Source organism: Dermacentor albipictus, chromosome 1 (assembly GCF_038994185.2).
Source record: "Dermacentor albipictus isolate Rhodes 1998 colony chromosome 1, USDA_Dalb.pri_finalv2, whole genome shotgun sequence".
Taxonomy (NCBI): Eukaryota; Metazoa; Arthropoda; class Arachnida; order Ixodida; family Ixodidae; genus Dermacentor; species Dermacentor albipictus.
The window spans coordinates 262,109,198-262,134,201 of NC_091821.1; the positions used below are offsets into that span (position 1 = coordinate 262,109,198).

Here is a 25,004-nt window from a genome sequence, read left to right on the forward strand (position 1 = left end):
AAGGTGGGTGAGTTGGTTAGGACACATCATACTTTTGGTAACAGCACAAGGGGACATGGATAAAGGGAAGAAACATGACAAACGGGTGTCCATGTTGCCGTATTTCTTCCTTTTATCTATGTCCCTTTGCGCTGTTACCAAAAGCACGACGTGTCCTGACATACTCTCACTCAGCGCACAATGCCTCAGTGTTGTGTTTCACTGCTTTGGTTTGTATAGAGGGACACTTACATCTCAGCTTCAGCCGATATTTTGTATTTTGAGCTCAAGCTGCTTCAAAGAAGCGGCGACACGCTTAGCATTATCATCACTGTTGCGTGTCGACATAAAAGACTGAGTGAAGGCTTGGTTGGCTGACTGCTGAACGGAGTTGGCTGTGATTCCTGGTAGCTTGACCAGTGTGATGAACCGCTCAATGTTTGCGGTAAACTGGCCATTCAAGATGGAATTTTGGCGGTGCTACTACGAGTGGATGGCTGCGGACAACCACGAAACAACTCCGACAGGGTGACTGAAGTGAGCGTCTCTTCAGCAATGTGCGGTTGGATTCTGGACGCATAGTGCTCAGTGTCAGTGGACACTTATTGCAAAGAGCATTAGAGTGACGGGGATATCAAATGCCACAGACAACACAGAGGACGACCAGCTTTGGGAGCACACCGATGAGGTGAGCTCGTCCGAGAGTGATTAGCTTGAAGGTGGCGATAAATAGTGAAATAAAATGTTGATATCTGCAACCAGTTTTTTAGTTATCTGACACAGTAGTCGCAGTGGCACTACAGTGTATTAACGTGTAGCTATAGACCTGATTTGTGTATAACCCGCACCATAGAAAATTGGATGAGAAAAAAAGTGCAGCTTATACATGTACAGGAGTATGTACAGTAAGCACTAACATAAATTTCTCCTCAGTACTTTTCTTCCAAACCACCTACTTGGATTTCTTTTTCATTTCAAGTAGCAGCTGCTTGATGTGTTCCTCAAGAAAGTCAATTTTGTCATTGCGTCGTGCAAGGGTCTTCTGTAGCCGTACAATGCGCTCCACCAGCATTTGCTTGTCCAGTTCAAGGTGCACAGGTGCTGTTGGTGCATGTTCGGGTGATCCACTGCTGCTTGCACCAGATGCCCCAGGACTTCCCTGTAAGGCACACCACGCTTTCAAACATGTGCGCACACAACAGTGGTATTGCAAACATGAGATTATGTGCATAGTGTCAGCCACAGCACCATTAAAATAAATGCAGCATATGTGACACTTTTAAAGTTGAGGTGGATGAATTATAAGCCATAACAAATGCATTTTACTGGCATAATATATGGAAAAACATGCTATAAAGGCATTTTGCCAAATAGATTTGGCTACACAATGGGAAAAATGACTCAATTATGGTTTTACACATGGGCATGACACCTTACTTCTTCAGTACTCGGATGGCAGGCAATACCAAGCAAAACCAAGCAAAGGCAAAAGCTACCATAGTCATGAAGCTTTATACTATATTAAGTACTGCTTTTTCTTGCGCAGAAGTTCACCAAGTTCAGGTGGATACTACAGTAATATATGTTAGGTCTAAAACAGTAAAGGAACATTGTTTCTGCATATATATTGTAGAGAGTACGCACATTAAGCAAGACAAACTAATGTTGTCTTGCTGGTTGCAAAACATCCTACAGCATGTCTTTTGTCCCGTTGCCATTCTAGTCATACAGTTAAACCTTGATATAATGGGCTTCAATAACGAAATTTTCAATATAACGAAGTATGTGATTTTTTAAAACTTCTTTTCCATATAACACAATGTATTTTGAACCTCAATATAATGAAGTGTGTTTATATACAATTTCAATATAATTAAATTTCACTGTCGCTGTGAAGGAATACCGAGACAATAAATGCAAACTTCTGCGGATGCAGATGGTCAAATGGTTTAATTAAAAGTGACTGCTTGCGAATGCACCTCTAAAATCATGCACCACATGATCAAGAGCGACCACCAAAGTGGAGCAGCATCATGTTCCATATGAAGTGAGAGAGGGGGGGGGGGGGGGGGGGGCAGATGGCACACATATTTTTTAACGCGGCCATGGCTGCACATGCCTGTAAGCGTGGCTGAGCACATACACAGCCTGTGTGCCCTGTTTCAGAGGTAATCTGCCCTGTATGCAAAGATTAGGTGAGTTGAGATAGTGTGGCATCGTACGCTATCTTTGTCTAAACTCTAAATATGTGGTGTCCTGCACATTCAGAGTTTAGAGCTGGAGGGTGCATAATTTCGCATTTCGGAGACCCATTGAAGCGAGAGGCAGACAAAGCATTTGCTTTCTGCTGCCGACACTTTTCATGATAGCGTCGTCCCACTGTGGGTGACGCTATTAGCCGCACGGGCAGAGTGGACGTTCGGTGGTGGTGCACTACCTACAAGCACCTAGCATACTGCATTTTTGCAGATATCTATGGTGGAACGGGCATTCTGCGCTGGAACCTTGCGGCACTACAACAACGGGCAGGGCGGAGAGCTGAAACCGTGCTTTTCAAACATATCTCTGTCTGCGTGGGACAGCTGGGCGCCTGTGCAAAGGGATGATGACTGCCAAGACGGCCTGCAACGGAATATAAAAAGAAACTGCAATCGAACTTAAGCTCAGTTCATAGGCGGTGCACTACCAACAAGCACCTAACATACTGCACTTTTGCGGGTAAGAAATATTGCTGTTAATCGTTTGAAATTGAAACGGTGCTTCTTTGTGGTGCATGGCTGCCGAACACAGCAGAGCGTTTATTTTTCTGTTCTCTTTTTTGGAAATGGGGAAAGAAGCAGCTTGTATAGATAGCAGTAAAAGCCATGGGAAGGAATAGATCGATGCAAAAGACATGCGTGAGTTGATAAGGGCCTTTGAAAACTTTAAACATGACTTTCGAGTGGAAATTCGTGAACTGAGGGACAGTGTGTCTTTTTGCACTTACGTCTGCAAAGGCGTAAAAGATTTGGCAGATGAACTCAAGCAACCGAGAATGGAAACAAATGAACTCACAAAAACGAACATGGAATTAAAGGAAGAAAATAGACAGCTATTGTAACGGTGCGAAGATATTAGGCAATACATATGCCTAAATAACTTGAAAGTTAAAGGAGCACCTTCCGCAACCAACCCGGTAATGGTAATACAGAACATAGGCGAAAGTTACACTACAGACATCGACACATGTCATTGGATCTACACCCCGAAGCCTAGCATCCAAAACATTATCGTTTGTTTTGTAAGAAGAGCCATGCGCCATGCCTTGTTCACGAAATACAGGAAAAAGAGGCTAGACACCACTGTCCTCGGTCAGTGGGAAGGAAAGCCAATCTATGTAAACGAACACTTTACACAGCGCAATAAGGCATTGCTCTCAGCCACGATAAAAAAAAAAGAAGGAAGCTAGGTGGGAAGCCAGGTGGAAGTATGTTTGGACTTCCAGTGGACGGGTGTTGGCCCGCAGAAATGAGGAGTCGCCTGTAGTCCGCATTACAGGTGAAAGAGATCTTAACCATATCACAGTAGAATATTGAGAGATAGAGCTTTATTCAGAATGGATCACATTTAAAACAACAGTACCTATTACTTTACCACCACTGGCTTCAATTCAAAATTTTCTACTGCTGATAAAACATTTGCTGCATTACACATGAACACAACATAAGAAGAAAGGATGTTCCACATCCGCCGCCAAGGTTTGTGAGTGGTGGCACTGGCTAACACTCCCAGGGTTAGTTCTAGCAGTAACACATAAATAACCCAGAAATTGGATGGCAGAACGGAGCTGCGGTAGCTCAATGGGTAGAGCATCGCACGCATAATGCGAAGACGTGAGATCGTTACCTACCTGTGGCAAGTTGTTTTTTCATCCATTTTCATTTTCATTAATTTATCATTCTTTCATTCAGCTAGTAAGTACAAGTAATTTCCCCTGTGTTGTCCTTGGTGTCTTTGTTTGTTGGCTTCTTATGCTATGATTAATAAATATCGGAACCCCTCGGTTAACCCCCTTTCTTCTCGTACATGAAAACAAGAAGCACAAGAAGCAAGGTAGATGACATATCTACTTTCTATCCTATCATCTCTTAACTTTGATGTATTGTTGTTCTCTGAGACATGAATCACCAAAATGATGAACTGCGTCACCCTATCAGGATATAATTCAAAAGATTTATATCATGTTAATGAGAAAGGAGACGGAGTTGCAACTTATTTCAAAGAAAAATTTTTTTCATGAGGTACTAGAAGATTACTATGTTATTAATGATGATGTTGAATGCTTAGCACTGCGAATTGAAAAAACAATTACTGTAGTCATATAGAGACCGTCTATGGGAAGAAAAAGTCATTTTATATGTCTCTTGGAGAATCTACTCTTGAGTTTTTCGCCGAGCTATACGCTTTTAATTATGGGTGACATCAGCATAGACATGATGTCCAGTGATTCATGTGCCAGAGAAATGGTGACGTTATTGTCTGCTTACGGTTGCACAAATCATGTCAACTTGCTCACTAGAATAACTACAACTCGACATCTGCATCTCCAATGAAAATGAAAAGGATTTAAAGAGTGGGATTTTCACACACGAAATAAGTGACCATTTACCAATATTCTGCATCACCTGTTTGGATACCGGTCCACTCAACAAACAAATACGTTTTAAATTATGTATGGATGACACCGCAAGAAAAACATTCTTTGAAATTTTAAATAAAATTGATTGGAATAATATTATAAGGAAAAAAACGCAGATAAAGCTTATGAGTTATTTTTCCAGTTATTAAAGGAAAAATATGATGAAGATTTCCCATTACAGCAGATACATAACCGCAAGACCAAAAAGTACCGAAAGCCTTGGATTAATTCCACACTTCGTAAGTGAATTGAAGAAAAGAACTCGTATCATACATTCATTCAGTCACAAAATCCAGACTATTTGTCAAATATAAAAACTACAGAAAGACTGAATTCCGATCTGAAGAGAGCAAAATGAGAATATGTCCAAAACATCTTTGAAAAAATACTAGACAATCATAAAAAAGGTCTGGGAGGTTGTTAACACCCTGACCAGCAAAGGCAAACAAAAATGTAATGAATTCACCATAGCCGCTTCAGATGGTTCAATTCTAAATGGTCAGGCTTTGGCAGATGGTATGAATGACTTCTCTGTCAGCTCAGGCACGTATCCAGTTGACAATGAAGATACGTGTATCAATTCTGCAGTGGATATCGTTCCGATAAAATCTTCTCTTTTCTTAAAACGGACTGGCCACGCAAAAATTCCACAGAGTATTAAGAAATTAAAGAGAAATGTGGCAGCTGGTGTTGATGGCCTAGGTCCCGTAGAAATTAAGTGTATGTCACAATTAACATGTAATGTTCTTGTCCACATTATTAACCTTACCCTGAGCACGGGTATCCTTCCACAGGCTTTAAAGATGGCAAGAGTGACACCCATCTATAAAAGCGGTCGAAGGGATACGCTTACAAATTATCGACCGGCGTCAGTCCTACCCAAAAGCATCATACACAGTAGACTAATATCATTCATAAATAAGCACAACATACTAACCAAGAGTCAGTATGGCTTTCAGAGGAGTAAATCAATGGAGCAAGCTTTATGTTCATTAAAGATAAAATAATAACAACTACTGAAAACAGAAAAAATATGCTTGGTTTGTTCTTGGACTTTAAAAAGGCTTTTGACTGCATTCATCATGAAATATAGCTTAATAAATTGCCAAGGTATGGTATAAGGGGGGCGGGCATTAAAACTAGTAGAGAATTACTTAAAAGATCACTTTCAAGTAGTTAATAAAAAAGGCGGAGGAGTGGGGGGAGGGAGGGCACATAATTTTGGTCTAACATTTTTACAGCTGCAGCAATAAATAAACAAATAAATAACCCCCCCCCCCCAGTATTAATTTATTCATAAAGTTGTCTGTCCCCTTTGTGCAGAATTCTTGATAATGCATATCTCTACTACTGCTGTTTATAGATGTTTTTTATTCCTTTTGTTAAATGGGGTTTTACGTACCAAAACCACGATTCAATTTTAATTCAATTCAATTCAGTTTATTTCTCATTGATAGTAATTTGTACAAAGGAACTGTTGGGCCTGTAGCCAAAGGCTAGTGTAGGCCCGTAGTCATATATGTAGTAGCAGCTACAATGTCATGCGCATATCTAGTTTTTAATGATACAACCTAATACAGTTAGGTGGATACATAAAATTAAAACCATTAAAGAAGAAAAACAGTGCATATCAATCAATGGTAATAAAACAGAACTGTCAGGAGAATACATGCCCATACACACACACACACACAAAAAAAAACGAAATAGCATATTATACATAGAGGTAACATATTTGCAAGGGTTTGTGCTGAAGTGTTTAGGCTTTCTGAATAGATCCATGAGGAATAATCTTCCACAGTATGAAACAAGTGGAGAACCAGACTGATGGAAAATCACGTACTTTTTGATAGGTATAGCTTTTTAACAGCAGACACGAAATAGTTGGCGATTTTTACCTCAAGAGGTACTGTGTTCCAAATTTTAGCACCATGAAACTAAAGTAGTAGTTGGCCATACGTGTTACGAGTGATTGGTAGGTTGAAATTTATATTTGTTGCACTCCTTGTATTGCGATTAGGTGTAATAAACAGGCTTGGTGATAATGAGTGATTCCCACGTAAAATATTGTTAATCAAAATGGCAACTTTCATTTCGCATGCCAGAGATAATGGTAATATACCGAGATGACAGAACAGCATGTCAGTATTATCATGTGGGCTTGTGTATGTCACAATGCACAAGGCCCTTTTCTGTAACCGAAAGACAGGATCTATGTATGTTTTATATGTGCTAGACCATGATTCAGAACAGTATGTGATGTGACATTGAAATATGGAAAAGCAAACATATTTAAGTACGCTAAGGTCAAGATATTCCCTGCATTTTATTAATAAATGGCAAGCCGAAGCTAATTTCGCGCATACACTAGATATATGTGGCCTCCAGTTCAAGTTGAAGTCCAATAATACCCCTAAATATTTTATGTGGTCGAGCTGTTCTATTGTTCCACCTAGAAGGTGAATTTGCATGCCAATTGTGTCACCCCTGGAATAACGGGAGTTGAATACCATGTATTTTGTCTTATCTCTGTTTAGTGTTAATTTATTACATGCAAACCAAGTTGATATGTTGGATAACTCGCTGTTTATAGTGTTCTGCAATACGCCAGGAGATTTACCCGAAAATAATAGCGTGGTATCGTCAGCATACATGATACATTTTGATGATTTTAGTATTGTGCATGGATGATGGGGAAATCATGCATACATGCATGGATGATGGGGAAATCGACATTGCTTTCAGTAACTGGAATACGCTCCGCTAGCTTTAGGCCAATGCTACTAAAGTACGCATTAAAAGTGTCGGTGCACTTGGCATCGACATGTTCAGGAGTGATCGTTTTTTTATTTGGTTTATCAATTACTGCTTTTATAATTTCCCACATATTTTTGGCATTGCCTTGTGCATGATTTATTAAGAATGCGTTGAATTCCTTTTTCCGCCTCCGGATAACAGCTACTACGTGGTTACGAGATGTTCGATAATTTTGCAAATGATAGGTGTTATCTCTATGTTTTTTCCATTTTTGGTACCACCAGTCCTTTTCTTTTATTGCTGTAAGTATGGTGTTATTCATCCATGGGCACAAAGGTTCCTCGTATTTGTTTTGTTTATATGGGGTACACTGAGATATCATGTGGGCTAATGTATTTGCAAAGTTCGTGCATTCTATATGAGCGTCACTGCTAAATTCATCTTGAAATTCATTTTCCTTAATTTTTTGCTGCAGTATTTTGTAATTAATCCTGCGATTTGCCAAGATGGTCTTTTTTGAAATGGCATTATTTGCGCTGTGTAATAACACAAAAATAGGGCAGTGGTCAGTGAGACTCGTATCATATATGCCAGAATGTATGTTATCACTGTTACACAATACATGGTCTATAGTTGTAGATGCACTTGGTGAGAATCTAGTAGGTTCTTGGATTGTATTCTTAAAGTTGTATGACTCCAGTAGGTGCGTGTATTCACAATTCGTGTCTTTGCTGACATCAGTGTTAAAGTCGCCAACAATAGTGATGGTACCATAGCTCTTACTGCTTAGGGTGGAAAGGATAGATTCCAACGATTGATAGAAAATGGACAGACTCGAGTTTGGTGGCCGGTATATTGTGCCAACAACTATGCGTGAATCTAAAAGAACAAAGAGAGATTCAACCATACTGTTACTAATCTCAGTATCGGTGATTATCCTAAAGGGTACCGTCTGCTTGATTGGTAGAGCCACTCCACCACCGCACGATACTGCATTCCTGGGATTGCTTACAAGACTGTATCCCGGAATGGAGATGTGCTCACCTTCTTTTAACCAAGTTTCTGTTAAGCCAATTACATCAAAGGTAAAATTATGCTGTGCCAAAAAGGAACACAATGTATCTTCGTTTCTATGAAAACTTCGAATGTTACAGTGAAGTATCGATATACCCTGGGTTTTGTGGAATTCTCGTTCAACATCACTGCATTCTGATTATGAGGCACACCATAGTGAGGGATTCTGGAAATTTGGACCATCTGGGGCTATTTAATGAGGCCCTAAATATAAGTACACATGTATTTTCGCATTTTGCCCCTATCAAAATGTGGCTGCCGTGACTGAGATCCGGTACCGCGACCTCGTGCTTAGCATCCCAACACGGTAACCACAAAGCAACCACGGCAGGTGTATATAGATGCAAACATAGCTGTACAGATTTCTTGACTTATATGGTACAACCAGGGTCCTTCTATACGTTTCGTTCTGGTCACAAAATTTCTCCAAAAGTTTCATGTAGGGACAGAAGGTGGCACCTAAGGCACTGGCTTAAGTAGAAGGGGATCAATCTGCCGTGCTAGATGGCCGGGCTGTGTGATAATGCAAATCTTTCACCAAGATAGGAGCCTCTCCCACATTTATTTCAGCTTGTTTGCAGAGTGAACATGCAATGGAATTTAGTAGTGTGATTTGCTGGGCCAGTTGGTGCATGGTGAACATATAAGGGGTTCCGGCAAGCACGGGCGCGTGTAAAAGTACAATGAATGGACAAGACAACGGTGTTGTCCTGTCTGTTCCTTTTACTTGTGCTCGCATCCGTACTTGCTGGAACCCCTTATACATTCACCATGCAATGGAATCTTTCAGCAAAATAATTCAGCGCGTGATGAGTTTGTGAATAAATTATACGCGGCCGCGCGGTGTGACTAACGTGTCTCCCCCCCCCGACAATGTTCACATGCCAATAATGGCAGACGACCCTTGCGCACAAGCTGGCGCACAGAATGTCTGTGGCATTTGTCCGGCGTCTGTTCCAATTCCCTTCTACTTGTGCCAGCGCCGTGGTGCATCCACTGTGGGGGCTATATGAGGCGTTCAAGTAAAACTCAAGCAAAACTCCCGCGTAACGTTCCCACAGCGTTCCGCGAAAGTTTTGTGATCAGAAGAAAGATATCGAAGGATTCTGGTAAATCTCTGCTATCCTCCTTGCCTAATCATGGGCCATATATAACAGCGCTCGAAGAGAACACTGGTGTTCCCGAATATTGAGAGAGAAGAAACTGTCTCCAGAAACATTTGGTTGTTTCCCCGACCCACATTGACACATCTTCACATGTGCCATGTAAATACATGTTTCCACAGCAGAACAACGAGGTAATTACCACTATAGAAAGCGTCGATGCTTGGCCAGCATCACGACGCATTAAACCGTCGGTTGCCGGCATTTTAAAAAAGTTTTTCCTATCCTATCCTATAGAACATTCGCACAAAACAGTTTGACACGTTCAACTAAAAAGTTTGAAATGTCCAGCAATAAATTTTTGAGTATTTTTTAATTATTGTGACAAAAACTGTGGCCCACAAATGCAGTTACTGCTCTTGCAGCAAAGCTTGAGGCTTGCACAATAATGCAGGTGCCAGAAAAGCACATTTGGTAGGTAAAAACAAATGCAGGCAATAATGTCCTGTTCAAAATTTCTATCTTCTGACTGTTCAGGTGAGAAATTCAGCAAATGTCAAGAGAAGGGTGAAATTTAAGTTTCTTAAACATCACTTCTGGCCAATTTAAGTTTACAGCTACAGTTTATAACAAGACTTTATACGGATGTATTGTTTTGAAAGTGGCATTTCTTGCAGGAAAAAGTTCAGGTAAAGAAAGAGTTGTGCTTATGCAATATTTCACCTGTTGAAACAATATAGCGGATGCTGGCAATCTTCAGCAAGAATATACTGGCCTAACTAATAAAACACCACCATTCCAACAATCTGGTCATGTTCAACATGTGGTCATCACTTCATGGCCACCATACATTTGCATGACTCCATGCACCAATCATCATGAAAAAAGGCAACAGCAGTATGTTGCTTTTTTTTGTTGATGTGTGTGGCAATTATAGTGGTAACCCAAACAAGAGAGAGGTTCACAGATAGATGAAGGCTTGAGGTGATTGAACACGGGATGTTGCTGGGGCAAAAGTTTTGACAAGGGGACCTGTACTTGCAATAGCAGTAGTGCCACTAGTGATACAGTGGTAGACATAGACAGTGGTAGTGTTACTTCATGATGAGGAAGTATAGTAGATTAAAACTGTCCTGATACTGATGACCTCCAGTTTTAACTGTATATTTTTTTGTTACAGCTAGAAAGCTAGAAGCCCACTTACACTGAGGAATTAGTTCACTTGGTTGTTATAAAACTCGACTGTAGCTTGCTGCAAAAGCAGTCTGGACATTATTTTAAGTGCACCGTCCCAGCTATCTACACTTTAGTCCCCCCCTCCCAATATATTGTGTGCAGGAGCAATCTCGTCACAATGTTTACTCTTGTGCTGTGTGGGTGATTTACAAAATTTGGGCATGCTGCAGCTGAGTATATGCCGAAGTACTAGGTACATGCTAGGGGAACAAAGATTCCCGACTGAAGCCAATGTGTGAAATGCCCTTAGTTACTGACTGAAAAGAATGCAGATGTATTCTGTCTGCATAGTTTATCTTGAAAAATGCCTGCAAAATTAGGATGAACAATGCACAAAGTGTGCTGCTTGTCCTGCCTATTTCTCTGTTCATTGTTTGGTATTTTGTTCCATTGAAATCAAGGGCTATTACAAATTCAGAACTGCTTATACCATTGGAAACAGAAGCAGTAGTTGCAGTACTTATTTGGCTAAAGAGTGTTGGACAACTATGGCAGCCACGGTCTTACACCCATACTGAAGGGGAACACAGTATCTTGAAATGATTAGTAAAACTGCTAGATACTAAAAGAAAATGTTGGAGTCATAATCATAATTCATTCGTTCATTCACAAAACTTTATTAGTGTCCTGAAGCACGGTCTTTTCAGACCGAGGCGGGCCACGTCCACGTCGGCACTGCCAGGCCGAGCCTTATGGCATCATCGTGGACCTTTATGCAGGATCTTTTTTTATGCATCATACATCTGCTTGATAACCCAGGCAAATGTCCATCTTTCTCTCTGTCCTGTCCGCATGTATATAATGCAGTAATGCAGTACATGTCAGAAACTAGATTTTTAAAAATAGAAATCGCATTGTGAAGAGAGAGGAGAGCTGGAATTTCGGCCTACATAGAACAAAGTGCAATAAGGTGGATGGAAATTCTAAAAGGCCAAAACCACACATTTATGTGGTTTGTGTGCCAATCATTTCAACTGCACAAGCTGATAATCCAGATGATCACAGACACCACCACCTAGCACATGGTCAACACCAGTGCATGTTCGTGTACTACAAGGTCCGGATGTCCATGGGAATTCCTTAACCGAGTGGAATTCTGAGAAACTGGTGAACTGTTGCGTGCAATGCGTTCTTCCTCCATGTTCATCTGTGTTGTCACCACTTACTAGTCAGAACTGTTCTATGGTGTATGCTTGCATACTTTAGTGTTTTATACTTGGTAACATTTCTCATGTCACTATGCTTCTGTGTTGACTATTGCCCGTTTTGAAGATAAAGAGGTGATCTGCAGCAATCCATACTGCATCAGCATCATGTGCCTGAACAGAAAGGACCCTCAACTTTGTTTTTAGAGCAACAGATATTTTTCCTAGAAGAGTGTTTTACTAAAGAAGCAGCTAGAACTTAGTGGTTGCATGGCACCTGTTTACATAGTCAGTTAAAACACTGCCATTATATAAGGCTAGTCTCTCTCTCTCTTCTCCCCTTCCCTTACTTTATTTTATTTTTAATTTTTTAAAGTTTCAGCAGACATGCACTGTGACAGGCTACACTGGAGTAATCGTGCAGTGCAAACCAGAAACCAGTGGATGTTGAAATGAACCACTCAAGATGTACTGAAAAGATCACCAAACATTCCTTTACATTGGAGGGTAACACCTTGTTACGAAAATGGAGACATCATTTTGAATATTGGGATATTGCTGCTCACTGTGGCTAGCACTCCACTGCTGGCAAGATAAAACAAGTCATCTGCCCAGTAGATGCCAGAGCAGTAAGGTCTAACTGCAATTGGCTGTGATGCACCAATATTCAAAATAATGATATGGCTTTCATTACATGGCAATGATCTACAACATTACAAGGGGTTTTGCTTTTGGCACTCCTTGAGCACTTTGTTATCCTTCAACAAACTGAAAATGTCACAGTGCATGTGTGTTTCAGATACATATCGAAAATGAAGACTCCCATAAAAACAGACAAGATTCAAAATTGCAGCATAAACAACTGCAGTAAAATTTTGAACATAAGAGAAGGAATCATTGTAACTTAGGTTGAACTTAAATGGTAAATCTAAAGAATGTCTAAAAGAAAATTTTCTGCTCTATTTGGAGCAGAAAATGTATCATGTATGTAATATAAAATGTAACGTAAAATGTCTGTACCAAAGGCATTCTTGGAACATGAACTGCATGCTCCAATGGCAGGCTGATTACATATCGCAACATCATTCCATGAAGCATCAAGATAGTTCTGTTAAATCCTGCAGGTTTGGCCAGAAGTCTGTCTGAAGTATCCCCTTGAGCTATGCTGCCTTCTTAAAGGGTGGTAACTCAAGAGCAACCCTTTATGCAGTGAGGAATTAGATGACGACTTGCAGAGGTGCATTTGACAACCAAGAGGACAAAGTTATTGGTGAAGTTGCTTGTTGATCCGATTGTCTTTTCACATTGTTCACATTTGAGCATCCATTGAAATAACTAAACCACTATGTGCAATTCAGCTGCATGTATGCGCAGATGTGGTGGACCAGTTCATAGCCAGGTTTGCTGCAAACTTGAAACCACTGTCATTTCAAAAAGCAGATGACAAGTGCCACTGTGTTGAAAAATGATGAGTAACTTTCATATCTGGTTGTGAAAGTGCACTCTTGCTTGCTCTGGCTGAAGCACAAGTGCTGCAAACACAGATGTGGAGTAAGTGCTCTTTGTGGGAGAATGGTGCTCTGGGGCAGTGCTTGAGGACCACTTAGGGTCTGCTGCTGCAATTAAGCATTACCAGTTTCCTTAATCATTAGCTGTTTAAGCATAACAGCTCCTTCTAGCACAATATGACGGCTACTACCAGAAGACTTAATACAAAGGTGTGAACCACATGGTAGTGCCACTACCTGACATGTGGTGCCTATTGGTAACTGGTGTGACTGCCTTGGCTGCAATTCAGCAGCTGGCAAAAGCAGTAATTCTAACCCTTGCATAAAGGTGCCACACGCCAGCACATGGTGCCAATTGGGACAAAGCAACCAACCTTCATGACACTAGTGTATGGGCATGGCACTGGTAGTACAACTCTGTATGTGTGCCAAGTACGCTGTTATGATAAGCATTTTATAAAATGCCTAGTATAGTAATACATGCCTGATTATAATGCTTTCATGATGCTGTTATGAACAACAGTGATAACTGATGTCCAGGGCAAACACAGCATACTGCACAAGTTTGCTGGAACTTAGTTTGGTTGGCTGAATAATTTCAGCAGCGGCAACCACACTCACTGCCTTTCTGTGCTTTGTGAAAGACCTAGCCATGCATGTCATACATGGGGTTATGAAGGTATTGCAGAATAAAGTATACAGTCAGTGTTGAAAGTTCAGGAGGCTTGGGTTCCTTCAAAAAGCAGATCTTCGGCTCAGTTTGTGCGAGCATATTGGTCACATATATATACTAGTGAAGGCTGAAAATATTGTTTCCAGGCTACATGCCCATGCTGTGGAGGTATTCAATTAATTTACACATTCTGATTCCTCGAAACTTTTTGATGCTAACAGTATGTGAATATCTCTCATGGTCACCGAATAGTTAAAACATTTACATATGACCTGAACATCAACAGCTTTTATGCAGTGACATAGGAGATATACCACATTGAAGAACTTCCAATTCATTCATGTTTAATCAGACACTGGGTGCCTGTAAATTTAGCTTTCATTTAATCTACATATTTGCATAATGGCCCAGGAATAAAGAAATAAATGTGCCTAACAGGATCACTAGCAAGCGCTAAATATACAATAGTGGCTGCTTTCTGGCTGCTGTTCCCTCCCCATTGCCTCTTTGCCTCTCCTCAAATAGCCAGTAAAATCACAACTCTTCAATAATAAACAAGCAGTAAGACAGCATCTGTCTTGTGGTGTTCTTTCAACCAACATCTAGACTCACTGTCTAAGCACCATGAACCATGGCAATGCAAATCAAATTGACAACAGGCAAGAGCAGTATAGACGAGTTAGTCAACACTACAGCAATAGTGTGCCTTCAAATCTACAAAACTTGCGGTAGCCTGTCATTTGCAGCTAACATTGCAAAGACAAATACCACTTTCCTTCTGCATTCAATTATGCAAATATGCTTTTCATGTGCTCAAATATAAGGAACATGACACATGCCTCAAGCTCATAAATTGTGGTGCAAAGTGATGTAAAAGCCTCTCAACAGGGTCTTCTGTTTCTTGGACACTAAATTTAACATCTTGCATTACAGAGGTAAACTGAAAGTCTCCTGGGATTCTCACAAATATTAAATGCCATAAGCGCTTATAGTCAGTGTTGAAAATTCATAGCATTTATAAGCAAGGTACCTTCACTTCACTTAGCTGCAATTTAACCTTTGTCCCAACTCTTTAGCTGAACTGAAAAAACAAAACAAGTAGATAGCATAGAACAAAACAAAGCCAGATAAGGGAATAGCAACACAAAAGAGAGAAAGTCTACTGCGCACATTTTTACTCTATTTCCACCTGACGTTCCACACAGAAATGAGGATCTTTGTTACATGAAAAGCATCTGCATTTTCCTAGTACTTAAAACACACCAAAGGGTTTCACTCACAACACAGCTTCGACTGGAACCATTCAGCACAGTCACAGCGGCAGCATGCAAGCGTGATTCCTTGGGCTAACAGAAAACAGGATCAGGAGGAGAAGGCAGGCACAAAGCATATCAGTTCAACAAGCTGTCACAACAATGAAAGCCATGCACATGTTAGCTTCAGATAAATTTGCCAATGGGCTGGTTGATTCTACTTGAAGCTTTCCACACATTCAGTGTAACTATGTAACTGAAATATAAACATATCAGTAACTGAGAGAGTAGCCCAATGAACAAATAAATAAGGGGAGGATTACAGCAAATATCTATGTAATCTGAATGCCTTTATGTGTATGGGTGTGAAATACAATCTAGTGGCCTCAAGAGTCTAGGTAAGGGTGTAAGGTTGGCAGCTGATTGGGGGTTAACTGGGCATCCTTGGTTTATCACTTTTGGGGATACTTTCCCTTTTGAGTGACGTGGCATCCGGAATGATAGCTCACTAGAGCAACAGGCATCTTGCCTGCTTGCTCAGCTGATCAGTGTTCACTGAAAGAGATATCCCTGAAAGCGATCAATGAAGAATACAGCCGCTGATTAGTTTGGCAAGACAATATGGCTATGGTTTCCATTAGGCCTCGGAGCTTCATGCCAGCTAGGCAAACTAAGTTGCGAGTTGAACACCTTCAGTTCTGTAGTACAATCTTATGTGATGACTACTACAATTGCTCAGTTCCTAACGTGCCCTAACTGCAAGATGCACCCAATTTTTCATGGTCAGACAAAAAAAAGTGACTTTCTTGACTGCAACATGCACTCTTTGTAAATCGCATCTGTAAATATGTGCTACATTTCCTTGTGCTTGTGGGATTCAGCTGCAAGCATGATGGGATTTCATAAATAAATCCCATATGACAGCATTGGTCATGCAAAGTATTATTTGTGGGCTTGCGTGTCTCGGCATTGGCTTCCAGCAAAGAAAGAAGGAATCGACATGTGCTCGTTTTAAAACTCACCTGCCAATAAACTTCATAAAGCAGCTGTGCACAGGTAATACTATAGCATAATATAGCACCACAAATCCAATGCAGCACCTGCCATGGCTGAGTACCCTGAAAGGCACTATTGTTGCAGAAAGTAATGTGGCGAGTAATTATTGCTTTTAACTGCTGCTCTAATAATAGCCTATCATTGTGTTTGTGCACACCATAAATTTGTATTGATATGGGGCACATTGCTTTTGTTAACATGCCCTTTGTGGCGAGCAGCAAGCACCCTGCTGTAGCTGCAATGGCACTACACAAGCAATAGCTCTTTCTGTCACATGGCTGTGAACCTGCATTTAATGCATGCCTTGAGGGGAGGGGGGGGGGGGATTCGCATGTGGCAATAGTGCAGCATGCACAGCACATGCAGCACCTCTTTGAGCGCAGAAGCACATGTAGGGGCAGGCTTGATGACAATGGCATTAGGATGTGGTACTAAGGCCTTGTTCTCATATTTGACTCGAACGTGCATGCAATTTTAGTCAACTTACTTAGAGAAAAAGTGTGCGTTAAATTCAAGAAAGTATATTATACTCCATGTTTTTTGCTCACCAGCAGTTTACTCACAAGTGTAAAAGATGCCTTTTGTGTGAGCAGTATGATTTTATTTGTTCTCAAAGGCACAGCCCACCTGCACCATGCTTCACTAATAGAGTGTTTTAGCAGAACGTTTTTGACGGTCCGGTCCGCTCTCGCATACCCGCTCACAGTTAGCGGAGCGGCGGACGAAGAATCAGTTTTAGCGGAGCGCCCGGCTGCGTCCGAAAGGCATGTGCTTGCCTGACGCGCCACCTTGCCGCAGAAGGTAAAACCGCTATGAACATAATATTCAAGTTGTAAGAATTGCCGCAATAAAATAATATATTTGGAATTGCTCAAGTGTCTGAAGGCATTTCACGCAATACATTGCATTTTCATTTCTTATATATATATATATATATATATATATATATATATATATATATATATATATATATATATATATATATATATATATATATATAATCCTTACATTAACAAAGCCGTTACGCTGTGTTGTAGCCAAGACAAGGTTTTTTGCTCTTTCAGCACACCTAAAACGTGGTCCGCATAAACAAACGTGCACACATGGCATGATTCTGAAACGGGTTCATGGCCACAACCTCCCGAATAGAAGAAGATCTTCGTGTCTCCTAAAGTGCACTCTAGGTTTGCGCTTTACAAATCCCGATTCAAACGACCTCGTGGACGGGCCAGCAGCACTGGGGGCAGCCATTTTGCTTCGCTAGACCCGCTTGATGCGCTCGCCGCGCTCCGCTAAGAAAGCTTTCTAGCGGAGAGGGGGCTCCCGTCCGCTCGCCCGCTCACGGCTGAACGCGTCGCGCATGCGCACTTGCGCTTCCGCTAGCCCGCTGAGCGGAGCGGACCGTCAAAAACGCTCTGCTAAAACAGCCTAGTGACAATGGCATGGTGTATAGAGTTTGCAAGGCAATAGTCATGCAACGGCAGATCTCTATGATACAAATTATGTGAAGTCAAGGGAAGTATGAGAGACACTGACTATTTTTATTGAAATGTATAGTTAATTGCATAGGAGAGCTAAATTTACAATAAGCTTGGTATTCTTAGTGAAGGAAAGGAAAAATGAAAAGTAAAAGAAAAGACAACTTCGCTGTGCTGCCCTTGAGAGTCAAACCTACAACATTGCTATGCAAGTGCTACTCCCACTATGTGTTGCAAACCCACAACCTTGCTATGCAAGTGCTAATCTCACTATGTATTGCATAGTGCAATACACAGTGAGAGTAGAACTTGCATAGCAACGTTGTGGGTTTGACTCTCAAGGGCAGCACAGCAAAGTTGTCTTTTCTTTTATTTTTCATTTTTGCAAGAGAATATATGCAAAATTGCTGTGCAACTGGCCGCACGAGGCACTTTGCATGTATTTGCAGGCTTTTCACACTCGGAAAAACACTTTTATGTAGCACGTTTCGAGCAACAGAAAGCTGTAGTGGGAGTTTTCATGTTGCTCTACAATTCTCTCATTGACACGTTTCATCTAATTATAACATAGAAGTTGATTAACTAATTAAAACTAATTATGTAATTAGGCAGAATGCAAAAAAGGTAATCTGAGCATCTCCAAGTGACAGCAAACAACCTTACCTCGATTCGGTCGAGCTGCGTGGCATTTGCTTATTTTTAAAGCTTGGCTCAAGCTAAGTGAAACACCCTGTATAAGGATTTATTGGCCAGTTGTCAGCTCCTAGGATCACATTATACATGATCACATGCACAGCCTTGGCTGTGAGTGGTCAACACTTCCAGGGCAATGGTAGTACAGTCTAGCCCGGTTATAATGAAGTCGGCGGGAATCGGAAATCATTTCGCTATATCCGCTATTTCGTAATATGTGGACTATGAAAAAAAAATTCAAACATGGGCATAGCGATTTACTGCCGCTGAAAGAAGTGGCCCAGCGTCCCCTGAATACGTTTCGCGAGTGCAGACTTCAGGATTGCGGCTTCCATACCACCCAACTGCGAATCAAAGATCTGGTCGAACTCCGGACTCCCGAGGTACATCCGTAGCGTGTCAACAGCTGCGATGGCCGCTGCGGAGGTGACCGGTTTAGGGGCACAACTGGCATCGTCGCATTCGCTGTCGGAGGCGCTGTCCGCCAAGGTCTCTTCCATCACACTCCCGGCAACTTCTTCAGTCGTGAAGTCCTTGGTGACAACAAGGTCTTCGTCGGCGAAAAAAGTCCATGTCAAGGTTTAAGTCGCTAGTGGAATCCCAAAGCTGCTCCAAGCAGGCCGTCGCGGCGGCAGCATCAGCGGTTGCAGCGATGTCAATCGCGGTAGCTTCGTCCCCAACAGGCGTCGCCTCCACGCTGCTGCTTCGGAAGAAGCCGGCTTTCTCGAAGCAGTGGGCGATGGTCAGATGCTTCACATCCCTCCAGACTCTGCTTGCGAAGAAAATCGCCTTTACCGGCGTGCCATGCGATGCAGTGAAGCAACCTTTCGCTTCGTGGGAGAGCAGACGACACCACGAAAGGACGCCGTCTGCCGAATTTTGCTCTTATTTTCGCGGAAAAAATTGCCTCAAGGACGCAAAAATGTGTTGATTGACAGATTATTTTTCGGTTGGTATTAAATCTCTTCGTTATACCCGCTGATGTGCTCTTATTTACTTCACTAAAACCAGACCCAAAATGTATTGAAAATGCAAAAATGGGAATGGGAAATTGAAATCCCTTCGGTATAACCACTATTTCGCCATGGCTTCTTTATAACTGGGCTAGACTGTATAAACATATATATGTAAATACCCAAGGAAGTGGCAAGCGGGTCCACTGTTGTTTGGTTCATTAGTAGCAAAGTAGTCTTGTTTTGCACATTTCATTTCCCTTTCCTTCATTAGGAATATTAGGTTTATTGTAAACTTAATCATTCCGTGTAATTAATTACAGATGAGGGTTAACTTAACTGTCTTTATTAAACCATTTAATTAGGTAAATGGTTCAATAAAGAAAGTGTTAATTTCCCCTATACTTGGTGCCGTAGTCTATTGGGCTTCACGTGGCTGCTACTAAAGATCGAGCCCCCTTCGTTCCTCTTACTTTTCTCCCCTATGGCTCAAAGAAATTCTCACATTGGAATGTAGCTTACTAGAATATGGGATCAAATAACTTGGTTGGGCATAGAACGTAGAATGTACATGGCTCACAACCTACTGTTACTTCATGAGGGATAGGGCAGGGGGTGAGGATAAGCAGAAGCAGCCGAATTAATGGTAAAGAAAATGGAAGAGGAATAACAGAAAGGCCAACATTGCATTTGGCATTCCTCCCACATCTAAACCCATTTTATGATCAAACTGCATTCTATTGGTTTCTTGCTACTTACTCATACTATGTGAATTAAAAGTGAATGGAACACGGCTGCATTATCCAAGTACACTTATGTCTTTTCTGTTGGGAATTAGAAGGCACAGTACACTAATGCATGACTGTAGCACTGACATGATCATTAATGAGAGTGACATGCTTCTTAAATTCCAGGATGCATTTTCATTGCATAGCCATGTCTTGTTTGCTTCTGGTGCACACACAATGCTGCGAAGACACAGTTGACTATATGCTGCTCACCGGCACAGTGGGTCTGCCTGCATTGACAAAAGTGACTGTGGGGTGATTGCTGGCCACCTGGCTGGGTCCTGATCCTAGGGTCTCCAGTGAAGCTGTGGAGCTGGTGCGTGAGCCCAAGCCTAGGGGCTCAGCTGCTGAGCCCTGATGAGGGCTACCTTGGGCATCCTGCTGCTGCTCAAGTCGCTTCTTAGTCAGCTGCAGCTCTCGTGACAGCTCCTGTCCCACAGGGCAAGACACAGGCATGGAGGTGGCAGCAATTCTGGCTATACGACAGCAAATTTGGGGGGAAGCTGACCTACCCTTGGTGTTGCAAAGACAATATTTATTTTGGTCCCACAATGTAAACTGCAGAAATTTTGGCTTTTGCAACAGTGGAACTTCAATCAAGACCTAGCATGTATAATATGAATGAGCCATTGTGTAGCGAAATGAAAAGACTGCCACTGCAAAGAATTTCAGCATGGTGATGTTTCCTTATTGTTATGTTTTAGCAAAAGTGAAATTCCTTATCATATGGTTTATTTTCACTGACTGGTACATGGTTGAATCATATATTTTGTAGCTTCCTGTGGAAACATTTCTTGATATCTTTTACCTAGCACAAAGAGCTCAATCTTTTCATGAAAACTGTATACTTTATAGTCAAAACAAGGCATGGACTTGGGCAAGTTCATGTTGCAATATGGTGAAATAATCTCCGGTCAGTCCCTGTTGGCTTAGAATTACCTTTACTTACACGTAGTGACAGGTTGGGCTGTAGAGACAGCAACAGCACTAGTGTTGGGTCAGAGTCCTTTTGTAGTAATGAAATCATATGTAGGAATGTTTTGTGCTTGCCAGGCAATCAGGCTACAAAAATGGTGGCTACAGCTCAACCACCCCTTAATGTGCTGCTGCTTTAGTTACAGTAGTTAAACCTCAATCTTGTTTCATTTTTATTTTTTAACTCAAATGCATGTGCGATTGCCAAGATTGCAATAACAAAACAAAGCTCTGTGTGAGATTTTTCACTTAATCAACATGACCAACCATAACAGAATGCATGCTCCTCCACACAAACAATGGTGGAGGGGTTGTGTCACCTTGTGAGGAAGGGACATATTATAGAACAAGAGAGGAGAGGCGTTAAAGAAAGAAAAGAAAAAAAAGGGGGAAAAAAAGATCCCGGGGCATTACCTCAGGTCCTCATAGCTTGAGTTAAGGCAATATTTTTTTTTGCCCAAAAAAAGTAAATAATGCACATCGCCTTCAGTAATTTCAAATAAAAAATGATTGACCAGAAATGTGGTATTGAAACAGTTTGTACTACAAGCAATTAAAATGCGAGTATCTGCATGACTGAAAAACCAGTGTAGGCACAACCTTCTTCCCCACATTTACTTGTCTCTGCGCTCTGCATTTATCCTTGCTTGCTAGCTGCTGCAAGCCTACATTAGAAATGCTAGAGAGTCACAGTACCATGCAGTGCTCTTTTTCACTTTTCCTCTGTGGCAAGTTAGCCAAACCAAGGTGTCCTCATGCAGCAGCAGAATGCCATAGCTGCTGAGCCACTGCTATGGTGGGTGAGACGGAAAACACAGATGGGAAAATCAAGCTGTCTAGCAAGGCGCTGCGTAACAGCAGAAGCTTAACGAGAGCAAGACCAAAAGCTTTCATTAGTATGAGGTCCTTCTAATATAAGCATTTTTATGCTGCATATACGAATTACTGAATTGGACATAAGTAATACGCTTTTCACACTCCTCACAATAAAATTGTGCTCTACAGTGGAAAGATGTGCCATATGCTTCTATGTATGTTTAGGTGCCCAACTTGTTTCTTTTCTTACATTTAAGAAAGAGGAGGGCATTAGTGGCAAGCATAATGCCTTGACTAGCTTGCAGATATATTTATGCCATTAACAGTTGAAATATTTCTTTACATAATGTATTAATACCTAGAGATGAATACTTTTTCCTTCTTCTAGTAGAAGCCCACATATAAAATATAAGTGGCACATGACAACAGGAAGAGCATATGCAGTCGGCATGCCGAGGCCATACCTTGATGCTTGAAATATGCCGCCTCTTCATCACTCTTTGTTCATTTTCAGCATCTTCAACTTGTGTTGTCAATTTTTCAACTGTGCAGGAAACAAAAATGAAAGTGGCAGCACAATAACCCAAGATAAGCTCAGGAAAACAACAATATTTCTTAAATGAAGGTTAGTTTGTTCATGGCAAGATATAACACAATAAATGCAGACAAAAATAAATGGCATTTAAATATGCGAGCTGGTTCATGACTAATGAAATGACAGCTCAAACACATGGCAGAGGATGAAAGGGGAAACATTCCACTACTCACTGGGTTTTATTGGTATACATGAACTTACCTACACAGTAAACTTCGTTAATTAAGATTCCATGTGACTGGAATAAAATATCCAAACTACCTGTATGTTGCATTACTTAATCAATAAAGAAACTATAAAAAAAGATGTGTTTGTTGTATCATGCCTTAATCTGCTAAGCTCATTTGTATTTTAAACGGAATCAGTGCAGAAACAGCAATTTTACTCGAGCTTGTAGAACGGATAAGTGCTTGAAGCATGTTGGGAGAGCTCACATGTAACTTTTCTAGAATGACAAAGGCCTCGTGACCTCCTTTGCAGCATGACGGTGGTGGTAGCATGACACGTGTTTTTAAGGGACTGACTTTTCCCATGTGACCACATAGTTTTTACCATTGCACTAGACATATACATATAATTTATCATTTATATGGCTACTCGATTCGTCCGTCCATCTGTCTGTCGTTTGTAAATATAAAACTCCTCCAGCACAACCCCATGCGCATGCGCTCGGGTTTGTTCTCCGTCGCAGCCAAGCGCGCGCAGCAGTTTCTCTCCGGCTCCGAAATGGGTAGGCCTGCGTCATACATACTCCAAAGGAGCAAGCAGATTTTGATCAGCGATGCCGAAAACAGAACCGGGAACGAGCTTGCCTACGCCATGCCGATGCTGCAGCCCAGGCAGAAGAATAGGCTTGTGCAGCCGAGCGCAAGAAGCAACTGCGTACCGAGGATCCGGCAGCCTACCAAGCCGCTGTTTAATGAACCGTTGGGATTAACCCAGTGATAAACATAAGGGCCGCACGTTTCAGCTTCATTGGTTAACCATCCGTACCGAGTGCTTGGGCGGTGATTTTTTTTCTTTTTCTTTTTTGTCAGTAGGTCATATAGCAGCTAATTTTCCGTCGAAATGTAGTCTGCAAGTTTGCCACAAGCACACAGGCTCCAATCCAAGTTATTTTTATCCTATTTCCTGACGGCTTCTGCGACAACTGTCACACTGTATGCCTCGCACTAAATTGCAACAAAAGAATTGCTTGCTGCACCTACCGTTCTGATAAGTACTACAGGTGCCTGGTGCAAAGCATGAACCCAATTGGATTGTAAAACTTTATTTGTCCAACAGATGTAGGGAAGACTTTAAGTCTTCCCACCTAGACGACGGCCAGGAGTCCTTGGACCCTAGCGGCGATTTCGGCCAGTTGGACGGTCTTCAGTTGAATCTCCGGATCGGAGCTGAGTAATAAGGTCTCCCATTGTTCTAAAGACGTTATTCTTCCCTCATAGGGAGCCTGTGGGCATTCCCACAGAATGTGATTAAGATTAGCCCTAGCTTTACATAGCTTACACTGGCTAGAGTACTGACCCGGGTAGTAGAGGCTGCACGACACCGGGCTTGGAAACGAGTTGGTTCTCTGCTCTTTCTCTTCAACTGATAATAACAATGCATACTCTGTGTTTCCAGCTCACTGGGGCTTGTCTGAACTGACCAATGCGTGGTCAAATACCTCCGAATGAATGGGCATTTGATGTCAAAGAATAATGCATACATTTGGTTGGAGCAGATAGCCAGTCCAAATCATCCTAGTTTCTGAGTTAATGAGCGTTGCATAAAAAATATGTTGCATACTACTAGAAGAAGGAGAGGAAGCGAAGAGCAGAGAGAGAGGCACAGCCTTTACGTTCCTGTGTCATGCATACACTGTAGATTGATATGTGAAAGGTTATTGGACCCTAGAAACAGACATAATTTTCTTTGTGGTGTGTTCAATGGGGCTGATTATAAAAGTCAATGGGGCTGGTTGGTTGGTTCATCTTGAGAATAAAAACAGGAACAGCGCAACACAGGACGGGCGCTCGTTCTGTGTTGCACTGTTCCTGTTTTTATTCTATATAATTTTCTTTGTTGTACAGGATAAAGATATCCCATATTGCCACCCTCATCAACACATTCAGTGTGCCCTCAGTCACTGGTGTGTCATGTAAAGTACTTCTAGCATGTGACAGTAAACAGGCAGAAAAAAAAATGCTGAGTCCAGTTTTAACAGAGCATGAAGAACCCTCTAGGTGCATAGGAATGCCTTGG

At 41.5% G+C, this 25,004-nt stretch overlaps 1 protein-coding gene across 6 annotated transcripts in view; it reads right to left on the reverse strand.

The window, feature by feature from the left end:
* Positions 1-25,004, reverse strand: part of LOC135902878 (coiled-coil domain-containing protein 186-like) — a 143,413-nt gene that overhangs the window by 42,726 nt on the left and 75,683 nt on the right. For 5 of the 6 annotated variants that reach the window (XM_065433162.1, XM_065433159.1, XM_065433160.2 and 2 more), the window contains 4 exons: positions 22,630-22,709; positions 20,588-20,803; positions 15,434-15,499; positions 936-1,138 (listed from right to left, as the gene is read on the reverse strand). In XM_065433162.1, coding sequence (XP_065289234.1) covers positions 936-1,138; positions 15,434-15,499; positions 20,588-20,803; positions 22,630-22,709 — 565 coding nt within the window. The remainder of the gene's footprint in view (positions 1-935; positions 1,139-15,433; positions 15,500-20,587; positions 20,804-22,629; positions 22,710-25,004) is intronic. The other variant, XM_065433164.1, reaches the window with a different exon arrangement.